Source organism: Narcine bancroftii, chromosome 2, assembly GCF_036971445.1.
Source record: "Narcine bancroftii isolate sNarBan1 chromosome 2, sNarBan1.hap1, whole genome shotgun sequence".
Taxonomy (NCBI): Eukaryota; Metazoa; Chordata; class Chondrichthyes; order Torpediniformes; family Narcinidae; genus Narcine; species Narcine bancroftii.
The window spans coordinates 144,035,446-144,056,143 of NC_091470.1; the positions used below are offsets into that span (position 1 = coordinate 144,035,446).

At 45.7% G+C, this 20,698-nt stretch overlaps 1 protein-coding gene across 1 annotated transcript in view; it reads right to left on the reverse strand.

Moving 5' to 3' along the window:
- Positions 1–211: 211 nt before the first annotated feature.
- Positions 212–20,698, reverse strand: part of klhl17 (kelch-like family member 17) — a 59,537-nt gene continuing 39,050 nt past the window's right edge. Inside the window, exons 7-12 of the mRNA XM_069918363.1 lie at positions 19,435–19,579; positions 17,233–17,400; positions 16,503–16,591; positions 14,889–14,962; positions 12,223–12,404; positions 212–3,671 (exon numbers count right to left, since the gene is read on the reverse strand). Of these exons, the coding sequence (XP_069774464.1) occupies positions 3,443–3,671; positions 12,223–12,404; positions 14,889–14,962; positions 16,503–16,591; positions 17,233–17,400; positions 19,435–19,579 (887 nt within the window). The 3' untranslated portion in view covers positions 212–3,442. The remainder of the gene's footprint in view (positions 3,672–12,222; positions 12,405–14,888; positions 14,963–16,502; positions 16,592–17,232; positions 17,401–19,434; positions 19,580–20,698) is intronic.

A 20,698-nucleotide genomic window follows, 5' to 3' on the forward strand; every position in this document is an offset into this window, starting at 1 on the left:
TCCGGTTGCTTGAGTTTTGGTGTTGTGTGATTGGCAGATTAACAGCGGGATGTGCCAATTTTAAGCATTTGTATTTTTTTAATTTTTAAAACCTATTCTGAGTGATTTTTTTTTTTTGCCGGTTGCTTGAGGCTGCCAATTGCTTGAATTCCAGATAATGGGTTTTACTGTAACTGGAAATAATTTGAAGATCGAAAAAAACCACTACCTGTTAATAAGAAAAGAACATTTATTTCCTATAACAGCTTGTATTGCTATTTCTTTTAGTGCAAAGGTAATGAAAACATTTCACATAACATAAATTACCCATAAATAAGCAACAATTTCACATATATTAACAGTAAATTAAAATAAATTTGTGGTATTTCACCACACTGTTCAAACATCTCATTTTCTTCATACCTGCACACAAAGGCAAAGTCATTACACTAGGGACAAGGAAAAGCAAAAATCTAACAGTGCGAGGTGTAACCAGACAAAAAGAATTTGGGATGGACTGTTCTGACAGCTGAATTTTGACTTAGATCACAATCGATCTATTTCCCATCTTCTGTGAGTCACTGTTCTCAGGATTTGGCGTTAAAAAGGATTTGCTGCATCCTTAGGGAGATGAACCAATATTTGCAGATAACTGCTGCTTGTCTAGTTTGGTTGAATGCTCTGCTCCACGTGGACATCAATTCAGACCTTGCCATCTTGCTGCAGCCAGCCACAGAAATCATGGTCCACGGTCTCATATTTAGAATGACTGAGCAGGCATTTACTCGTTAAGAATGTTCCAGACGTCTGTGTAGAGAAGTGCTTTACAACATTATTCCTGAAAGATAATTTCTTCTTGAACATTGTCAGATCACGACATCCTGGTGGTGACCAGTGATGGGATTTCAAACTCCAAACTCTCAATCTGGATGGGGCAGAGATTGGAGATGGAGAGTGGAAAGGGGAGTGGGAAAACCCAGTGGAAAATATTAGCAGGTCAAACTGCATCCATGGGGAAAAGGAATTGTCGATGTCTCAGGTTGAGACCCTGCATTAATTGATATGGTAACGGAATCAGGACCATTCAATGCTCTTTACAAACTTACCAGTCTTTATAGTGAGCCTCGTCAATTGGAGCTTTCAAAGCACTGTCCTAAAGGAATGGCAACAATGCAGCTCAAATAATGAAATCACTAAGCAAGACAAGGCACCGCAATGAATGATTCTAACAGGGAAGTGTTCGTAACATGGCAAGTAGAACAGGGTTCAAGAAATGGGGATTGACAAAGAGTTAGTGTGCAAGTGTCTGGTTGAACATAATCCAGTGTTTGATTCAACACATGACAAAGCCAAACTTTAAACATGGATCATTACAAATCTGAACTAATATAGTGTTATTTAGTTTCAAAATTAAAAATCAACTATTTTTCAGAAACCTTTCAGGCATTTGTGTTATTCCCAAAGTCCAAATACTTTTGTAATTATATATTGAGACACGCAATTCTGTTCTAAACATTCATTGTCTTGCTAGCTGGTTAATTTATTTATTAAGGATATGTTCTTTGCATTAATATACACATGTATTACTGGTGTCTGGGCCTGTGGAACATAGGCAGAACTAGCTCTCTGTGTCAGAGATGAAATGTATAAGGTAGCTGACTCTATACTCCCAACGCGGGAAGATAGAACCAAGCTGCGTCAGGCACCACTGTGTTATCGCCTTCACTTTGGCTTAGCTGTCTGGGAGAAAGCACATCATTGGTAGATTAATTGTGGACACTGTAGGTCTGCTGCATCGGTCCCCGAATCCTGCTTCACTCTGCTGCCAACACCTGAGGGCGATAGTATTCCTCCACACCTTATCCAGGATGCTGACTAGTCCCTGCAACCTCAGCAGAGCCTCAGATGAACCAATGCAAGTAGGTTTTCTGCAGAACTGCCACCTAAAATACACCAGTCCATCAGGAACCACCCTCCCTCGATCCCTCTCCTGATGGCAGCCTATTAAACCATGAGCAAATCTGATGCCAGCCAGCTTCACTGAGGCTGTGAGGCCAACTGTGTTTTTACTGCAATCACAGCATCTGCAGACTTCAATGTTTCACCCCATCTGTTTCTCTCTCCCCTGATGCTAATGGACCTGTTGTGTACTTCCAACATCCTGTTTCAGATTTCAGAACCCACAGTAATAATCTTCATTTAAACATAACTTTGTGTTGAGGGCTTTACCTGTCTGAGTACATCCACATAACCGAGAGTCACATGACTTCGAGGTGGGCAAGTTTGAAGCAACTTTGAGAAACACATTACAATTCATGATGCAGAGAAGAGGAATAAATCGAAGGAGGATCAGCTTCAAACAAAAATGTAACATTACATTGCTTAATATTCCACAACTTTCCTGCATCTCCTGGTAAAAATGAAAATAACAATAATCCCATTCCTCACCATCTCAATAAGATTTACAATCCGCCTCCCTCAAATTGATAATGTGCTGACCAATAGCTTCAAATAAATTTAAGCTGTGAAACAGAAAGGCAAATACATAAAAGCAAATACGCTTCCCCTTTGGACAACACAAAATGGCTCAGTTTTCTTTCACTGGTCTAGAGAATGGTGTATAGGGAAACACTGGTGAACATAAGTACTGAATATACAAGGTGTCAAGTTATTTCTGCATTATTGAGATGTATGAAACCAAAAGCTGTAGAATAGTCCATTCACCTGGAACTTTTCTCATCGCATGTTCTGCGTACTGGTCTAACAAGATCATTGCAAAGGAGCTGATATGTGGTATAATCAGGGATGCTACATAGTTCTGAAAACCAACTTAGAAATGTTCAGAAAGTAGTCTTAAAGAAGGAGCTTGTTGTTCACCACTGCATTTGATGACCTTTACATTTCTTGTCACATGTGAGCTAGCATTGCTTTTCTTTGAAATTAAATAATCGTGCAACATGCCATTGCCGGTACCGACCTCAGACGTGGGATCCAGCTCCGGAAGTAACACAGCCCGTGAGGGGAGCTTACGAATAGATTCACTCAGTTATTTGCCTATCCTCCAGTGACACCGTCGCCAACTGCACCCCCCCCCCCCACCCCCTGCCAAAAAACTCTTGAGCTGATGTCAGGATCAGAAGAAGTCAAATCCCACCTGGGATCAGGAGGTGGCAGATCTGATCCCCAGTCGCCCTGAAGTAACACCTTGCAGAGTTGTGTGCTCAGTTTGGGGCAGCAGTTGCTCACTCCACCCTGATGCTGTAAAAGGGAAAAATGCAGGCCTGCTGCCTAATGCTCAAGATGCAGTTCGTTGTTGTTGTTGTTGGAGGTGCTGATGACACCAAAAAAAGGTTTCCTGCAGCGGGCGGGACCAGCTTCCCAACAGGTCACGTGGTGGCAGCTGGCTACTCCGAGAAGGACTGTGTGTTCATTCTGAGGTAATGCCTGGCTCTTGGATCCAGAGTTAGAGGCTGGTGGAAGAAACTGAGAGGGTGGGAGAAGACGGAGGGGGGAAGTTGAGGAGTTCCAGCACAGCGACCCCAACACTGCTCCTCCGGGTGAACATGCACGAGGCCGCCACCCACTTGTTGGTGCGAGGGTTGTACTTCTCAATGGAGTTCAGGCTGGAGCTCCCGTCATTTCCACCCACAGCGTACAGCCATCCATCCATCGCCACGAGGTCGTGCGTGCTCCTGAAAAGGTCAAAGGTTATAGTGCACGTAAACACACATGGATCATTCACAACATATTATGTCACATGCATTATAATGAGCACAGAACACAGTATATTTGAGGTTCTCTGGACTGGTGAGAGGGTGAGCAAAGTTCTTGGGAGTCACTATCCCGGAGGTTCTTTCCTGGAACCAACAAACCAATGGCATCATGAAGAAAGCTCATCAGCGCCTTTACTTCCTCAAGAGTTTGCAGAGGTTTAGTATGACATTGGAAACCCTGGCAAATTTCCACAGATGTGTGGTGACCGGCTGCATAACTGTCTGCTATAGGGTCATCAATAACCCCAGGTGTAAAGCCCTGCAAAAGATAGCGGACACAGCCCAGGACACCACTGGCAAAAAACTCCCCACCATCGGGAGAACATCCTCAGGGAATGCTAGTGTCAGAGAGCAGCAGCAATCATCAAGGCTCCACACCACCCAGCATACACTCTATTCTCATTGCTGCCATCAGGAAAGAGGTGTCGGTGCCACAAGACTCACATCACCAGGTTCAGGAATAGCTGCTGTCTCCCCCACCATCAAACTCCTCAACAACAAACTCAGTAATGGGTGGGAAGCTCCCCAAATGAATGGGAGCCACTGGAGCAGAGGCTGGATTCTGGAACCAAAAACAATCTGCTAGAGCACACATGTCAAACTCTGGCCCACGGGCCAAATTTGACCCGCGATATAATTATATTTGGCCCGCAAGATCATTTCAAAAATGTATTAGAGGTGGCCCGCTGGCCGCCGCGCCAGTAGAGCACATGCACAGTAATACTACAAATCCCAGAATGGATTGGCGTCAGCCCACTAATCGCCCCCACCTCCTCTGTTTGCATTGCAGGGTCTCACCGTGGACTCTGGTTTTGGGGCCTGGCCGGTGTCAGGGGAAGCCAAGGCCGCTTCCTAGCGCCCGGAACCGGAGGCCTCAGGCCTGACCTCGCCAGGACCATTGCCCACTCCCCCTCCCCCTCCCTGCCGCATGCCGACCCACGACTCACGGTGACGGGGCCGCTGATCCGCCGACATGCCGCCCTGCAGCGAGAGCCGATGCCCCCGCACTGTCGTTGTCCAACCCGATCGCCCGCAAACCCCGCCCTCCCGCACACAGGCCTGAGTAAGTTTTATGAACTTTAATCTCAGGATAAAACGATCTTCCAATAGTTTCATGTCACAGTGATAAATATATTCCTGGTTAAAAATGGTCCTGCACATGGATACAAGCTCATTAGGTATAAAACTTGAAAAGTGTGTAAATCAAAGGATATCTGTACCAATGGAAAAAGGGCATGGCAAATAACCCTGCCAGAGTTCATGCCCACAATCAGTCACCCATTTGATTGTTTCAGGAATCATGTTATTCTCCCACATTCTCAATAGCCCTCAGATTTTACTATTCGACAGCACACTAGCAACATTTGACAAATCCTCTATAGAGAAATATTATTTATTGAATATTTTATTTCTCATTTGTTAATGCTTCTGGAAAGAGTTTATCCAAAACTATTATTAAACATTTATTTTAATAAGAAAAAGTTTAACATTACATATGTTCAAAGAAGAGAAAACATGCAAATGTTGTTGAAAATTTTCAATAAATATTTAGTTCGGCCCTCGACTTAGTCCAAGTTTTTAATTTTGGCCCTCCATGAATTTGAGTTTGACACCCTTGTGCTAGAGGAACTCAGTTGGTTGAGCAACATCAGTGGGAGAAAAAGAGTAGTCAATGTTTCAGGTCAGAACCCTCCATCAGGACTTCTTCATCAAGGTATCACACATGATTACATGCACTCTCACCTCCCTCCTGTCCTCCCATCCATATCCAATGATCACCCTTTGCCAGTTGGCCTCTGTTCCTCCTCCTGCTCTTTCTTTCCCTCTCCCAAGCCTTTCAATTCAGGTGGAGAATTCAAATGGAGAATGCCAGTGGCTGCATCATTTAGGAAGGTCGTGCCTGATTCTACACTTCATCCTGTCCTTTGGTCTGGAAAAATCTACCTATCCTCATCTTAAATAAAGGCTGAGCTTTGGGTGCAGATTTCTCTAAGGATCCCATCCTCATGAGAGGAGAAATTTCTCAGTCCTAAATAACCAACCTCTATTCTTTATCTCAGTCCTGCTAGACTTTATGGTCTCTCAGACTCTTGCAAATTTCTGCAGGTGATCCATGGAGAGCATTCGGACACTGTCTGGTACAGAGATGTCAAGGTACAGAACAGGAAGAAAAAACTCCAGAGGGTTGTAAACTCAGCCAGCACCATCATGGGCATTTGTTTTCATTTCATTAAGGACATCTGGAAGAGGGGGTGTCTCGATAAAGCAGCCTCCATCCTCTAGGACCCTCACCACCCAGGCCATGCCCTCTTTACACTGATACCATCAAGAAGGAGGTACAGGAGCCTGATGATGAACACCCAACAGGGTTGGTGCCAGAATGAATGTTTGAGGGGGGCATTAGCTTGCTAGAAGGGGGATCATTCAAGGTGGGGAGTGGGGATGCTAGCTGGGACCTACCTTTCAATGGGGTGGGGTGGGGAGTGGTGGGAGGGGTGCTAGCCGGACCTACTTGTTATGGGGTTGGAGGGGTGCTAGCCGGGACCTACCTGTCGAGATTGGGGGGGGGGGGGGTTGCTATTTGATGCCAGGACCTACCTACCTAACACCATCTGCCCCTCTGATGTAGGAGATGAGGGCGCTTCTTTTATTGTGTCAAGCGTCACTAGAATTACTGACCCTTGACGCATGCTAGTGAAGCAGCTGGGGGTGGGTGGAGAATCTCTAGCGTGCATCAACCAGATGCTAGTGACGTGAGTCTGACGGCCAGGGTTGGCCGCGAACGTGGAGGGGGGGCGCACACAGCACCTCGATTGGGGGAGCAATGCCCGCAGATGCCCTCCCCTGGTGGTGACCCAAGCACCCAATGGTACAATACCAGCTTCTTCCCCTACGTCATCAGATTTCTGAACGGACAATGAACCACAGACACTAGGTTATTTTTTCCTTTTTTGTTGCACTAATTTATTTATTTTTAAATAGTGCTTTTACAGAACTGCAATTTTTAGCAATTTTTGCACCTGTAGAACAATACTTCTGCTGCAAATCAACAAATTTTGTGACACATGTTCATGACAATAAACTTGATTCTGAGTGACCATCCAGAGGTAAAATAACTGTCTTTTCAATCCTTCCTAAATTCAATGAGACCACCTCTTATTCCATGTTTCAGTGAATATAATTAATAGTCCTGAGCAAAAGAGCAGCAAATAATTTACACCTTTCCTTATTTTCAAAAGTCCTTGGGCTTTGATCTTCCTCGCCGTGCCTTGTCCACTCTGCCTGGTGATTCCATGGCTCACGCTGTTGCTAAGACCACGTGTGCAGTAGCAGTCAGTGCTGAGTAGCAGAGACACGGCGACGTGCACAGGCAAGAAACCACAGGACTGAAGGAGCCAAGTGCAGAACCTCCCAGCCACAAATCTGCAAGCTCTGAAACAGCCCGGTGCAATTTCCTCCAGGAATGTAGATAATGGCACTAAATCATCCCTCACAATCAAAGGGTGCATGGTGCCAATTTTTTTTAAACTGGAATCTCTCAAGAAGTTCCTGGCTCTAAGGTATCATGTTTTTCTTAATATTTTCATCTAAGATGTAAAGGAAAATAACATTGAAGGCTCATAAATTGTATATTTTTAGGGTGGGAACTTTTAATTTAAACAAACAGCACGGTAACAGGACATTTCAGCCTACAAGTCCATGCTGCCCAATTTACACCCAATGAACATACATCCCTGTATGTTTTGAGGGGTGGGAGGAAATCAGAGTTCCCAGTGTAAATCAACGCAGATACAGGGAGAATGTACAAACTCTTAACAGATTGGATTGGAACCCCAGTCCTGATTGCTGGTGCCGTAAAGGTGTTGCACTAACCACTTTGCCAATTGTGCTGTCCTAATCATGTTAACATCATCCTGTACAAGTCTCAACAGAAGTGATCATCATGTGGGCTTTAGCTGAAAATCATGCAGCTCTTGATGAAGGGTTCTTAGCCGGAAACGTTGACTGTCTATTAGCTTCCACAGATGTTGCCTGAGCTGGTGAGCTCTTCCAGCATTTGGTGTGTTCCTATGAATCTTTACTCTTGCCCCATTTAGAAATGCTTTACCAGAGTATGTCTGGATCATTTTGGAACCCACCACTTTTTTGTTGACAGGTAGATCCCCTGTTAGAGGAGATAGGAACAGCACAGCCACGGAGATCATTGGAACAGTCCATCTTCGTACAACAAAGGCTGACAAGCCATGGAGTGGTCAGCTGTGTTATGGAGATCACTGACCTTGGTTCTAGGACCGACCACACCCAATGTGATCTCTTATTTGTAAATAGTTGTAAAATTGTAACAAGAGTCATACAGCATGGAACAGACACTTTGGTCAACTTGTTGGCATTCTGAGCTTGTCCCTTTCCCTCTAAAACTTTTCTATCCAGCTTCTAAACAAAGCTTTTCCAAGCCGGCTCTCTGTAAGCAAGTTCTGCATCTACCCCTTGTCCCTCAACAACATCTACAGGTTCACCATCAGATGCAAAATAGTGTGGGACAGGAGCTGCTCTGCTCCAGATTAGAGGCTACAGAAGGTGATGAATGCACCTCAAATATCATGTGAACTCTTTCCTCCCTCCCCCCTCCTCCTCCTCCTCCCATTGGGGCAAAGGCACAAGAGTGCAAAAGCAGGCTTTAAAACGTTCCTGCTGCCGTCAGGCTCATGGATGAACCCCACAACAGTGCTCTCACACTGACCTTGCTTGAAAAGGAAGATTTTCTTTAAATTGTACCCCTTATATGGCTGTATGAGTGTTAGAGATAACCCGTTGGTCTGTTTGCAGAAGAACCCTTCTCACTGTACTTGTATTTTGTGACAAATCAACATGAACTTTTACCTTAAAAACTCCCATCACCTGCATTACAAATCGACATGTTCTATTGTCGGAGTCTGGTTATCTATCTCAATGTCACAAATGTCACCCTGATTTTAAAAATATATAGTAAATAGGCGCAGGAACAGGCCATTCAGCCCTTTGAACCTGCATCACCATTCAATATTATTTCCACATGTTCCCCCGTAGTATAATAACATTTCCAGTGAATCCAATGAGGCAAACAAATGCATGAAAGATACAAACCCTCAGAATCAAAATTTATTGTCATGAACATGTCACAAAGTTCATTGTTTTTTCAGCAGGTCTCAATGCAAATATTGCTGGAAATTTCATTTCAAAGATAAATAAATAATTCAAGAGAATAGGAGTAGGTGAGGTAGAATCTGTGGTTCATTGCCCATTCAGAAATCTGATGGTGGAGGGGAAGAAGCTGTTTTTGTATCATTGGGTGTGTTCATTTTCAGGCTCCTGTACTTCTTTCCTGATGGTGGCAGTATGTTCTTGGTGGTGGGGGTCCTTGAAGATAGATACTACTTCCTTAAGACACCACCTCTTCCAGATGTCCTCGATGAAGTGAAGACTGATGCCCATGATGTCACTGGCTGAGTTCACAATTGTCTAGACTCCAGAGTCATTTCTTGTCCTGTTCATTAGCACCTCTGTACCAGACAGTGATGCAAGCAGCCAGAATGCTCTCCATTGTACACCTGTATAAATGTTCAAGAGTCTTTGGTGATACAGCATATCTCCTCAAACTCCTCAAAGTATAGCCACTGGTGAGCCTTCTTTGTGATTGCATCGACATGGAGGCCTCAGGACAGATCCTCAGAGATGGTGGACCTGGGAATTTGTAGTTCTTGACTCTCTCCACTGCTGACCCCTCAATGAGGACTGGTTCATGTTCTCCTGATTTCCACAATCAGCTCCAACCCTTTCCACCATCTTGACCCCTCATGCTCCAGAGCCTGGTCCCTGATGCATGCACCACTTCACTCTGGATCCCTGAAGTCCTGAGTGAGAGAAGACAAACGCCACATTTTCCAAACAACTGGATGTTGAATTACATTTCCATTTCCTGTTCTATTGTCGGCACACAGAAGAGCTTGGTTGTCAGGAACATCATGGAGTAATGGAGTTCTCCAGCACAGTTGAACTTGTCCGGCCTGACCAAGCTTGTCTATGTTTGACCTATATTCTTTAACTCTTTTCCTATCAACATGCCTTTAGTACGTCACTGAAGATTCTCAAAAGCTTCTACAGGTGCGACGTGGAGAGTATTCTGGTCGGTTGCACCAGAGTCTGGTATGGAGGTGCAAAAGCTCAGGACAAGAATAAACTCCAGACAGTTGTTAACTTGGCCTGTGACATCACAGGCACCAGACTTCACTCCATCAAAGATATCTACAGTACAAGAAAGCAGCCTCTGTCCTCAAGGACCCCCACCACTCTGCTCTCATCGGGGAAAAATGGTACAGGAGCCTAAAGACGAGCACTCAGAGACACAGGGACAGCTTCTTCCCCACTGCCATCAGATTCCTGAAAAATTGAACCCTCATCTACCACTTCGGCTGGAAGCACATTCCACACACCCACCACGCTCTGAGAGAAGAAATTGGGCCTCATGTTTCCTCAAAACGTTTCCCACTTCAATCTCAAACGGCCTGGTAAAGGAGCTGGCAGTACTTTATTTTAAAATCCTGCGACCAACAGGGTCTGGGCCCAAGATGGTGGTGTCTATGATCGGCAATGACCATGAGGGGTTGCAGATTCCAGGGAAGTAGAGGACTGGTACAGGAGAAGACTCCCTCCATTTGAGAAGCAGCACCAGAGGAGACGACTCACTTGATGGTGACCAGTGAGAGGTTCTGTGGCCAAAGAACACACAGGCGGCTGGTGGGCTGTTGGTGAGGCAAGGAACCCACGCAGGCTGCAGGTGACTGCGGTCAAGGGACGCACCAGGCTGCGGACTGCTGGAGACTGGCTAAGGGGTACCAAGTATTGGAATCAGGATGCAAGGGGGTGCTGAAGGTTCTGGAGGCTTCCGGAGCTCGTGCTGCCAATGGTTTGGACCGAAGGGTGTGTGGCAGGAGTGCTGGAGACAAGTCCATGGACACTCAAAGACTCTGGGGGGACTATCTTTCTTTCTCCGACTGTAAAGAGGCACTGGACAATTTCAGCTGATGGCAAATCTTTGTCTGCCTTGTAGTAGACTAAAGAAAATTGTAATATTACATTTTCTGTTTTAATACCTGACATTAAAATAATCTTGAATCTTTAATATTTGACCACATCTGATAACATATGCCAAGCCCCAAGCCCCTTTGCTCACCTTCAAGGCCCCAGTACATAACTCATGAGCTGGAACACGGACTTGGAACTTGTTTCTTGTCACGTGTACTAAGATTCAGTGGAAAACTTGGTTTGGCATGCTATCCCAGGCAAGTCAACCCGCACTCGAGTACAAAATAAAATAAACTGAAAAGTGTTTCACAGAAAAAGTACAGTTGAAACAGTGCAAGGACATCATCACTGGACTGGTGAGAGGGTCTGATAACAGAACTGCACAAGGAAACTGGCTCATGGAAACCGGATTCGAGAGGGTGCCAAGGGCAAGAAGGGCAGAAATTGAGTGTTGATCGTGACAGAAGATTGAATTTGGAGCTCAGGTTGCTCATGAATCGAGGAGTCTGCGGGGGCGCTGAAGGTGAATCCACGGAAACTCTTAGGAATCTGAAGGGACTCTCTTTTCCTTCTCCTTCTCTCTTCCTTTAAGGGCAACTCGAATGGCATCTCTGCCTTATGGCAGGTAGAAGGTAATTTTGTGTGATATTACATATTCTGTGCAATTACATGACAATGGAGGAATCTTGATCTTTAATGTCATGTTAAAAGGTGGCAGCCAGGATACGGTAGAATAAGGTGAGGTGAGGTAGATCAGTAAGAGCTTATTGTCATACACACAAGTACAATGTACAGATGCTCTGAAATTCCTGCTTGCAGCCACACAGGTATATAAAGTACATCAACAAACAATAAATTACCACAAGACAGAAAAGATACTAAATGTAAAAGAAAAGGAACAAGATAGGTCGCTACCTTTATCCCCATTTTGTTTGGGAAGGCGCTGATAGTTTCTCTTGCTTTCAAATGCTACAAGAGCATCCCAAAACTTCAGTTAAAACAGCTCACTTGGGATGCAGGATGGTCTTGGGATCCGATGGTGAGCAGGGAGTTGGGGAAGGTCTGCAGGGAGTCAGCACACCTTCTTTCTGCTAGTCTGAGAGTTTATTGGGGATATCATTTTCTCGCTTAAATCCTTCTGGGGTTTTAATTTTATAATCCCATAAGAGTGGAAGTTGGGCATTCAGTCCTTCAAACCTATTCGACTGGACAATTAAATCATGCCTGCTTTGAGCTTGGTGCCAGATCCTCTCCTAACAGGGCACAATTTGGGCCACTTTATTGAACAAAGGCGATGTGATTATTGAAGGCAGACAAAAAGACCAACTCCTAGACCAGTGGTTTGACCCATTACGAGTGGCAAACCCTGTCCTCAGGATGCGTGAAGATTTTTAAAACTCACACATACCGCCTGATGTTCATGGGCGCCACGCTCTCCCACGTGTTTGTCTTTGGGTTGTATCGTTCCACGGAGTTCAGGCAGCTGGTCCCGTCATTACCCCCGGCGACATATAGCATCCCCTCCAGCACCGCCACACCAGCACTGCTCCTGCGACTCAGCATGTTGGCGATGGTGGTCCACGCGTTGGCCTGAGCAGGGAAACAACGAATAGCACTGGTAGCCTTTGCCTTGAATCACCTGCGCCACCCCCCCCCCATGTGACTCATCATCCTTCACCTCAGCCTTTCAATTCTCTGGCCTCTCTCTCCTTCTGTCTAGCACCTGCCAACCAACTGCCTCTTTCCATCATGCTTCACATCTCCACCAATCCCACACCTCCCACTATCCAGTTTACACTCACTTCCCTTCTCTGCATTCACCATCTTGAAGGGCTCCTTCCCAAAACTCTAATCCATTTTCTTTTCTCCCATTGACGCTGCTTGACCCGCCATGTTCCTCTAGCAGACTGCATTTGGCCTCAGATTCTGGCACACCCCTCTATGTAACTAGATCCAGGACATCCTAACAGAAAGACCGGGTCAGTAGCAGAACATCAAGCACCGTCACGCTGAACTCTGGCGCACCTCAGGACCATGTGCTCAGCCCACTCCTGTTCATGTTACTGGCCCACAACTGCATCACCAGATCCAGCTCCAACAGTGTCATCCAGTTTACAAATGTCACAACAGTCGTTGGCCTCATCAGCAACAACAATGAGTCGCACTACAGAGAGGTGGAAAATCTTGTGAAATGGTGCGAGAATAACAACCCAAATCTCAATGTGGACAAGATGAAGAGGAGATTGTGGCCTTCAGGAGGACTAGGAATGACCACCCTCCACTACACATCAACAACTCTGTAGTAGAGAGTGGAGAGCACCAAGTTCTTTGGAGTTCACTTAACTAGTGACCTATCGTGGACGCTCAACATCTCCTCATTTGTCAGTGAGGCGCAACAGTCACTGCGTTTCCTGAGAAGACTGAAGCAGGCAAGGCTACCCGACCATTAACATGTCAATGTTCTATAGGAGCTCTATCGAGAGCGTCCTGGCTGGTTGCCTCACAGTACGGTATGGTTGTTGCAGAGAAATGGAGGTCAATCCATGCGACCACAAGAGTGGCAGAGTGGATCATTGAGGTCTCCCTTTCACCTCCCCCCCAACCCCCCCCCCCCACCAATTGACATGATCTACCAGGATCACTGTCTGAACAGGGCATATAAAATCGTTGAGGATCCTTTCCACCCCACTCACAGCATCTTTCAGCTGCTCCTGTTGGGGAAGATATACAGGAGTAACAGAGCCTGCACCACTAGGCTGAGGAACAGCTTCTTCCCATGGGCAGTGAGAATGCTGAACAACCAAAGGAGCTGCTCACACTAACCCTTCGAGACTCTCATATTCATGAAACAATATTTATTTATTTGGATAGATGAAATACTTGTCCTGCATTTGTATAGTTTGTCTGTGTGTTATGTCTGATTGTGCGTCTGCGTATTTTGCACCGAGGACCGGAGAACGATATTATGTCAGGTTGTACTTGTACAATCAGATGACAATAAACTTGATTTTCTTTATACTTTCCTTCCCTAAAGAACAGTTGTGCCAGTGATAACCCGAGTGAGAGCAACCCAGCAGGTCGGACAGTATCTATGGGGAAGAAGCATTGGCGTTTTGAGTGAGAGACAGGAGAAGATGAATGGTTTAAGTTGCAGAGGTGTGGCCATGATGGAGAGAACAGAATGAAGGTCTGTGATATGCCACAGACAACCTGTGTACAGAATGGCAGACTGGGGCAAGAGGGGAAACTAGGCCCTTTCAAACTGCCGTGTAAAATGGGGTTAACCGGGCAATTTTCACGGTTAGTACCCCAGTTACGCAGCAGTTTGAAAGGGTCCAACTGGGTCCCTAACCTACCTCAGAGGTAGTCAGGGAATCCAGTTAAAAGGTACCTAGGTCTTGTCCATGGCCAGTTTGAAAATGCTTATTCTGGTGACGTCAGTGAACATGCGGCACTACTTGCGGTGAATGTGTGATGTGTCATCACGGGGGAGGGGTCCCCCTTACATCGCTGGGTTGGTGATTTAATGGGTCCATTCCTCTGCAATTTGAAATGTAGTTCCAGTCCCTTTGTCCCAGTAATTGCACCCGGTCCCAGATGGGCTACCCAGGAGCTGCAATTTGAAAGGGGTTACTGAAATGTAACACACAACTCTGCAGAGAGGAAAAGAGTGTGACTAGAATTGAGTGAGCTCAGTGTTGAATCCCAAAAGTTTCAAGTGTCCTGACACAAGTGAGGTGCATGAGTTAACTACCTTTTATTCCTTTCTCTCAACAGATGTAGCTACATCACTTTCAATAGTGCTGGAGAAACTCAGCAAGTCACACAGCGTTCTTTACGTGGCAAAGCTATCATACCCAAAGCTTCATGCCTGAACCCTTCATCAAAGTCCATAAGAAAGCTGCGTGACCTGCTGAGTTTCTCCAGTATGCTTGTGTATTGAACTACAAATACAGTGTCTACAGACTTTCTGGTTTAACTGTTTCAATTTGCTTCCTTCTTCAGTGGTGAAAGTATCTGTGTGGGTGTCTGTCTGTGTGTGTGTGCGCATGCCAGGTTTGTGCAGTTAATTACCTGAGGGTCGTATTTTTCCACCGTTGCTAAATGTGACGAGCTGTCATATCCGCCAACAGCATAGAGGTTTCCATCTGAAAGGAGAACAGATTTAAGACAATGACATGAGGTTGATGTAAATTTAGTCACACTCATTTTTGATACACTCCAAACCATGTGCCTAAATAAGAAGCCTACTCCTATCAGCATGTGGCTTATCCTTAGGAAGATCCAAAGAGCAATTCAGGAGGGAGGAAAGGTTCTACAAAACAATAGAAGCATTTGCTTTAATTCGATTTTTTAAAAAAAGTTATAAACAGTTGCAAACGTTTTTTTTCCTTTTGACTAGATCTAAATCCTGGTGCTCCCTCCCAAACCACCGTCACCAATCAGAGCTCAGTGACTCAGCGCCTGGCTTCTCAAAGACAATCACTCGTGGGCAATACATCCCAGGCTAGCAAGTGAAGTCCACTTCCTGCAAGGGAAAAGGATCTCGTCTGTACCAGATTCACAAGTTCCCTGCTTCTATACTCAGCCACACAACCTCTCTGCATAAATTACTGTGGACAAGGTCCCAGATGGATGGACATGGGTCCTGGTCAGAATCTGCACATGTCCCGGTTGAACAGACACATTTCCTGTTAGAAACAAACAGGCATCCTGGACAGAATGGCCACTCCTAGAGTTTGCTTGCACAGGCCACATGCATGACCTTGGAGATGAGAAAAGCTTGATGGGAAGGCATGGCTTGAAACGTAGAAGTCCACAGATGCAATCTCCAAACACAGAAATGCTGGAGGAGCTTACCAGGTCTCGCAGCGTCCATTGGAGGTAAAGATATATAACAATGTTTCGGGTCTGAGCCTTCCTTCAGTGTAGAAGTAAATATAGACAAATATTTGAATTAAAGAATGGGGGAAGGAAGAATAGGAAGGGGAGGAATCCAGACCAACAGACAAAAAGTACTATTTGGATAAGGGGAAAGATGGGAATTAATTTTGGCTCTGTGAAAGGAGACAGAGAAAAGGGGAGAGAGAACAAAGCTAGAGAAAAGAAGACGTGGAAAAAGATGAGGGGGACGTTTCAACAGAAACCAGAGAAGTCGATGTTAATCCCATCTGGTTGGAGGGTGCCCAGTTGGAAAACGTGATATTGCTCCTCCAATTTGTGAGTGGTCTCAATCTGGCAGTGCATGAGACCATGGACAGACATGTCAGGGCAGGGAATTTAAATGGCTACCAACTTCCTCCTCCGGTGTTGTGTGTGGGACAGGAAAGGACGCAGCAGGGTGGAGCACAGCCTGAGCACACTGTAACATCCCCCACTCCTGCAATCAGCTACATTGGCACAAGTCAAGGAATAAATTTAGAGCCTTCTCTTCCACATCTCATCTCGCTGTCGTATGAAACATTACCCCAACAATGCTTCAGACGATAATTCGTACCTTGTATTTGGGAGCCAGAAAATACCAGTGGAAAGCTTCCCACACTTTGATCTAAGCCTTCTGCTGCCAGCATTACAAATGGTAAAATCTGTTTCCCACCCACCCCCCCCCCCACTTTTCCGATTTAGTTTCACACCTTGCTGGATTAGCGAATTTGTGGCAAGAAGTTGGGAGAAAAAGACAAGTCAAACCTAATGTGGCAATTCTGACATATCGCCTCCTTGTGTTCATGGCAGCCACAGATGACCAGGATCCTGTCAGTGGGTCGAACCTCTCGGCACTGTGGATGCAAGAGCAGTGTTAGAACCAACTGCCGACATTACTTCCTACTGTATGGAAGGATTTATTTATGTTTCAGATGACAAAGGTAGAAATGCAGGGTTTTAAAAAATCTCGTTAGACATTACTGCAAGTTGCCTGTACTTCCTGTATAACAAGTTGCCTGTACTTCCTGTATAACAAGTTGCCTGTACTTCCTGTATAACAAGTTGCTATAGAGCTGGGAAGGTGCAGCTGGTAGTGTCACTGCATCACAGCACCAGAGACCCGGGAATGATCCTGACCTCTGCTACTGTCTGTGTGGAGTTTGCACACATTTCCCCAGAGTGCTCCGGTTTGTACTTGTCCGCAGGTTGGTAAGTGAATTGGCTGTCGTAGACTTCTCCCAGAGTTCGTGCGAGCAAAGGAATCTGGGGAAAATTTATAGGAATGTGGAGAAAATGTTTTAAAACTGGGTTAAAGGTAGGATTCATGTAAATGTTTGGCTGCTGAGCTCAGTGTGCTGGAGGACAGGTTTCCCTGTGGAATCTCTAACCATGGAATCAGCCACTGGTAGTGAGCGCCTCCAAGTGGATGATAAACAGTCAGAGATGTAACACCCACACCTGCAAAAAAAAGGTGCAATGCAGATCCTGCGGGTACCTGTTCAAACACGACGCACCATCGTAGCCACCTGCTGCATAGAGCAAGCCGTGCAGCACTGCCACTCCAAGGCAGCTTCGCCTGGTTCCCATGGCTACCTCCGGCTGCCAGGAGTTAGTGACCGGATCGTAAGACTCGACAGTCGACAAGTCGGACGTGCCATCGTACCTGAGTGACAGCAAGAGACATCGGTCAGAGCCCCCCCCCTTACACGCTTCAATGGCCGCACTGAACCTAATCCCAGTCAAACATGCCAGTCAAACTGAGCACACATCCAGTGGTTAACGGAAGAGGGAAGATTATGGCCAGCCCCAGGTTCAAAATCAGAATTTATTGTCATGAATTAGTTGTTCTGCAGCAGCATTACAGGGTAAATATTGAGATAAATTATTTTTCAAAAGTAAATAAATAGTGCAAGAAAATAGGAGAAAATGAGGTAGTGTCTAAGGTTCATTGTCCATTCGGAAATCTAATGGCGGGGGCGGAGGGGGTAGAAGCTGTTTTTGTATAGTTGGCGGTCTTCAGGATTAGACCTCTCTGGGTTCTCTTGCTCCCATTATGGCACCAGGCAAAGCTTATGGCAACTCTTGGTTTGCCTTACAGCAGATAAAATTTGGAGTACATAATGCATATTACATTTTTGATGTATTATTACGTGAAAATAAAAGGAGCGTTGTCCTTGCAAGTGCGGTAACACATGCAAACATGGAACAACAGAAAGATCACACATTCACTGATCAATGAAGAGCGGGCAAGGAAACAACGTTGGATTTTGTCGGGAAATTGAGTTCAAGAGCCATGACTCAACCACACTTGTGTTTGGTTCTGGTCACCTCATTGTTGAAAGCAGGTGATTTGGAGAGGGTGCAGAATAGATTGACCAGGTTGTTGCCACGATTGGAGAACATCTTCTGAGGAAAGATTGAGCGAGCTAGGGCTTTCCTCGATGGAGCAGAGGACATGAAAGGCGATTTAATGTGAATAAATGATTGTGAGGAGCAGATAGAGTGGACAGCCAACAGACCCCAGAGTGGCAGTGGTCAGACTCAGAGGTCACCTGTTTAAGGCACCCATTCTCAATGGGGGCCCCACACATTGAAGTAAAACCCTCGTTTTCATTTCACCTCATGCAACATTAACATTTTTCATGTAGTTGATTGAAGAGAAGTACGAAGAAACCAAAGCTTGCCTGCTTCACAGGGAAGGGGCCAACAACTTTGAGCAGAGTCCTAAGGGGGCCAAATCTGAAAAAAGGTTGAGAATGGCTGGTTTAAGGTGAGTGGGGGAAAGTTTAGGGGAGACATCAGTGGTAGTAGTTTAGTTTTAACTACGTAGACTCTTGTGGGTGCCTGGAATTACATTGCAAGAGGTGGAGGTTGGTACCATAGGGACATTCAAGACTCTTAGGCCCATGGAATCAAGGAAAATAGACAACTAATGGGTGTGAGGTAGATTGATGTGGAACAGATTTATATGGGTCAGCACAGCATAATGGGCTGAAGAGTCTTTACAGTGCTGTAACGTTACTATGCATTTAAGACCAGCAACTGTAATCAGCCACTGAATAAAATACAGTGGCTGTGAACACCAGGCACCAGAAAGTAGTTAGACAAGGCTCTCTGCCACTTCCACACTTATCACTGCCACTCCATTAAGTGTTAATATTCCCCAACACAAATAAACAAAGGAATTCAGAGCTGGACAAGGCTATTCAGCCCATCAAGTCTGCTGCAACATTTAATGAGATCTGTAATAATCTCATTATTTGACTGCAATAACAGCACAGCAAAACCACTTTTCCCAGTACTTTCAGTCCCTGTACTCACCCTCCCTGTTACCAATCCAACTTCAAAAAAATGGGACTAGGTGAATAATAGTTCAGCAAGGGGTAGATGGGCCAAATGGCCTGTTTCCAAGCTGTAGTGTTTTGGGTTCTCTTGCCCCCCACCATCCCCCAGTATCAAACAATCATCCACTTATCTTCAAAGATACTGCTGAGATAGAGTTCAAAGCCTTCACCACCCACAAAGGAAAATGAAATGGTCTTAAATGGATAATCTCTTATTTTTAAAGAGTGACCACCTGCTCCAGAGTATTCTGCATGGGGAAACATCCTCTTCCATCCCCTGGATCAGGAGCTCTCAGGATCTGATGTTCTGGGCTGCTGTTCACAGCCCACAAGCTGTTCTAATGGTGACTTACCCCCCTACTGCATACAGTCCGTTGCCGATCGCTGCCACACCAACTCGGGCCCGCCGTGTGGACATGGAGGCCACCATGTGCCATCGGTCTGTCCTCGTGTCATAGGCTTCACAGTCTCCATGGATGGCAAACAGGCTGCCACCACCTGCAAGGACAGAGGTCATTCATACCATTAAGAAGCTCCATTGTGTGCAGTTTTGGTCACCTACCTACAGGAAAGATATCAAGATATCAGAGAAAATTTACAAGGATGTTGCCAGGAGTTGGGGAGCTGAGTTATAGTGAAAGGTTGATTAGTTTAGGACTTTATTTAGGGTAACACGGTTAGCACAACTTTGTTACAGTGATCAGGATCAGGGTTGGAATCCCATGCGGTCTGTAAGGAGTTTGTACAATCTCCCCACGCCTGTGTGGGTTTCCTCCCACCTTTCAAAACATACCGGGTTTTCAGGTTAATTGGGTGTAATTGAATAGCATGGGCTCATGGGCCGAAAGGGCCTGCTACCGTGCTGTATGTCTAAATTAAAATGTAGAATGAGGGAGGCTCTACAAAATGATGAGGGGCATTGATAGAGTAAACAAGTGTTTTCCACTGAGGTTGGGTGAGACATGAACCATGTTAAGGGTGAAAGGGGAACTTCTTCAGTCTGAGGGTGGTGAGCGTGTGGAACAACCTGCCAGTGGAGGTGGAGGGAGCAGGTTCGATTTTGACATTTAAGAGAAATTTGGATGGCTACGTAGGCAGGATGAATATGGTCCGGTTACAGGTGATGGGACAAGACGGAATAATAGTTCAGCATGGACCAGATGGGCCTGGTTCTGTTCTATGGCTCTATTGCCCCACCCCCCCCCCCGCCCCGGTATCAAGCAACCATCACCGATGCAGACCATGTGAAGATTATCATGAAGTCACAGTTATACTGCACAGGAGAAGGAAGCATGATACAACGCTTTATTTGGTTTCTCTTGAGTTATTATTGCACGTCTCTGACACATCAACAGGAGATAAATGTTGCCCAGATGTCGAAGCTAGTTAATCTTTGCAGAAGTGCAGGAAGATGTACTCTTGGGTAGGGGAGGGGGGGTGTGCTAGTGTTGGGTAGCAGGTGAATGCTTTGCCTCTTCACAGCTACTGCGGTGCGCAGCAAGGGGACTCGTGACTCGCGCGGACCAGAGGATGGGTTGAAATTGAGAGATTAATTAGCTGTCAGCCTGCAGAAACAGCCGATGTACAAAGCTGAAACCCTCCCCAAGGGGCCTGTCC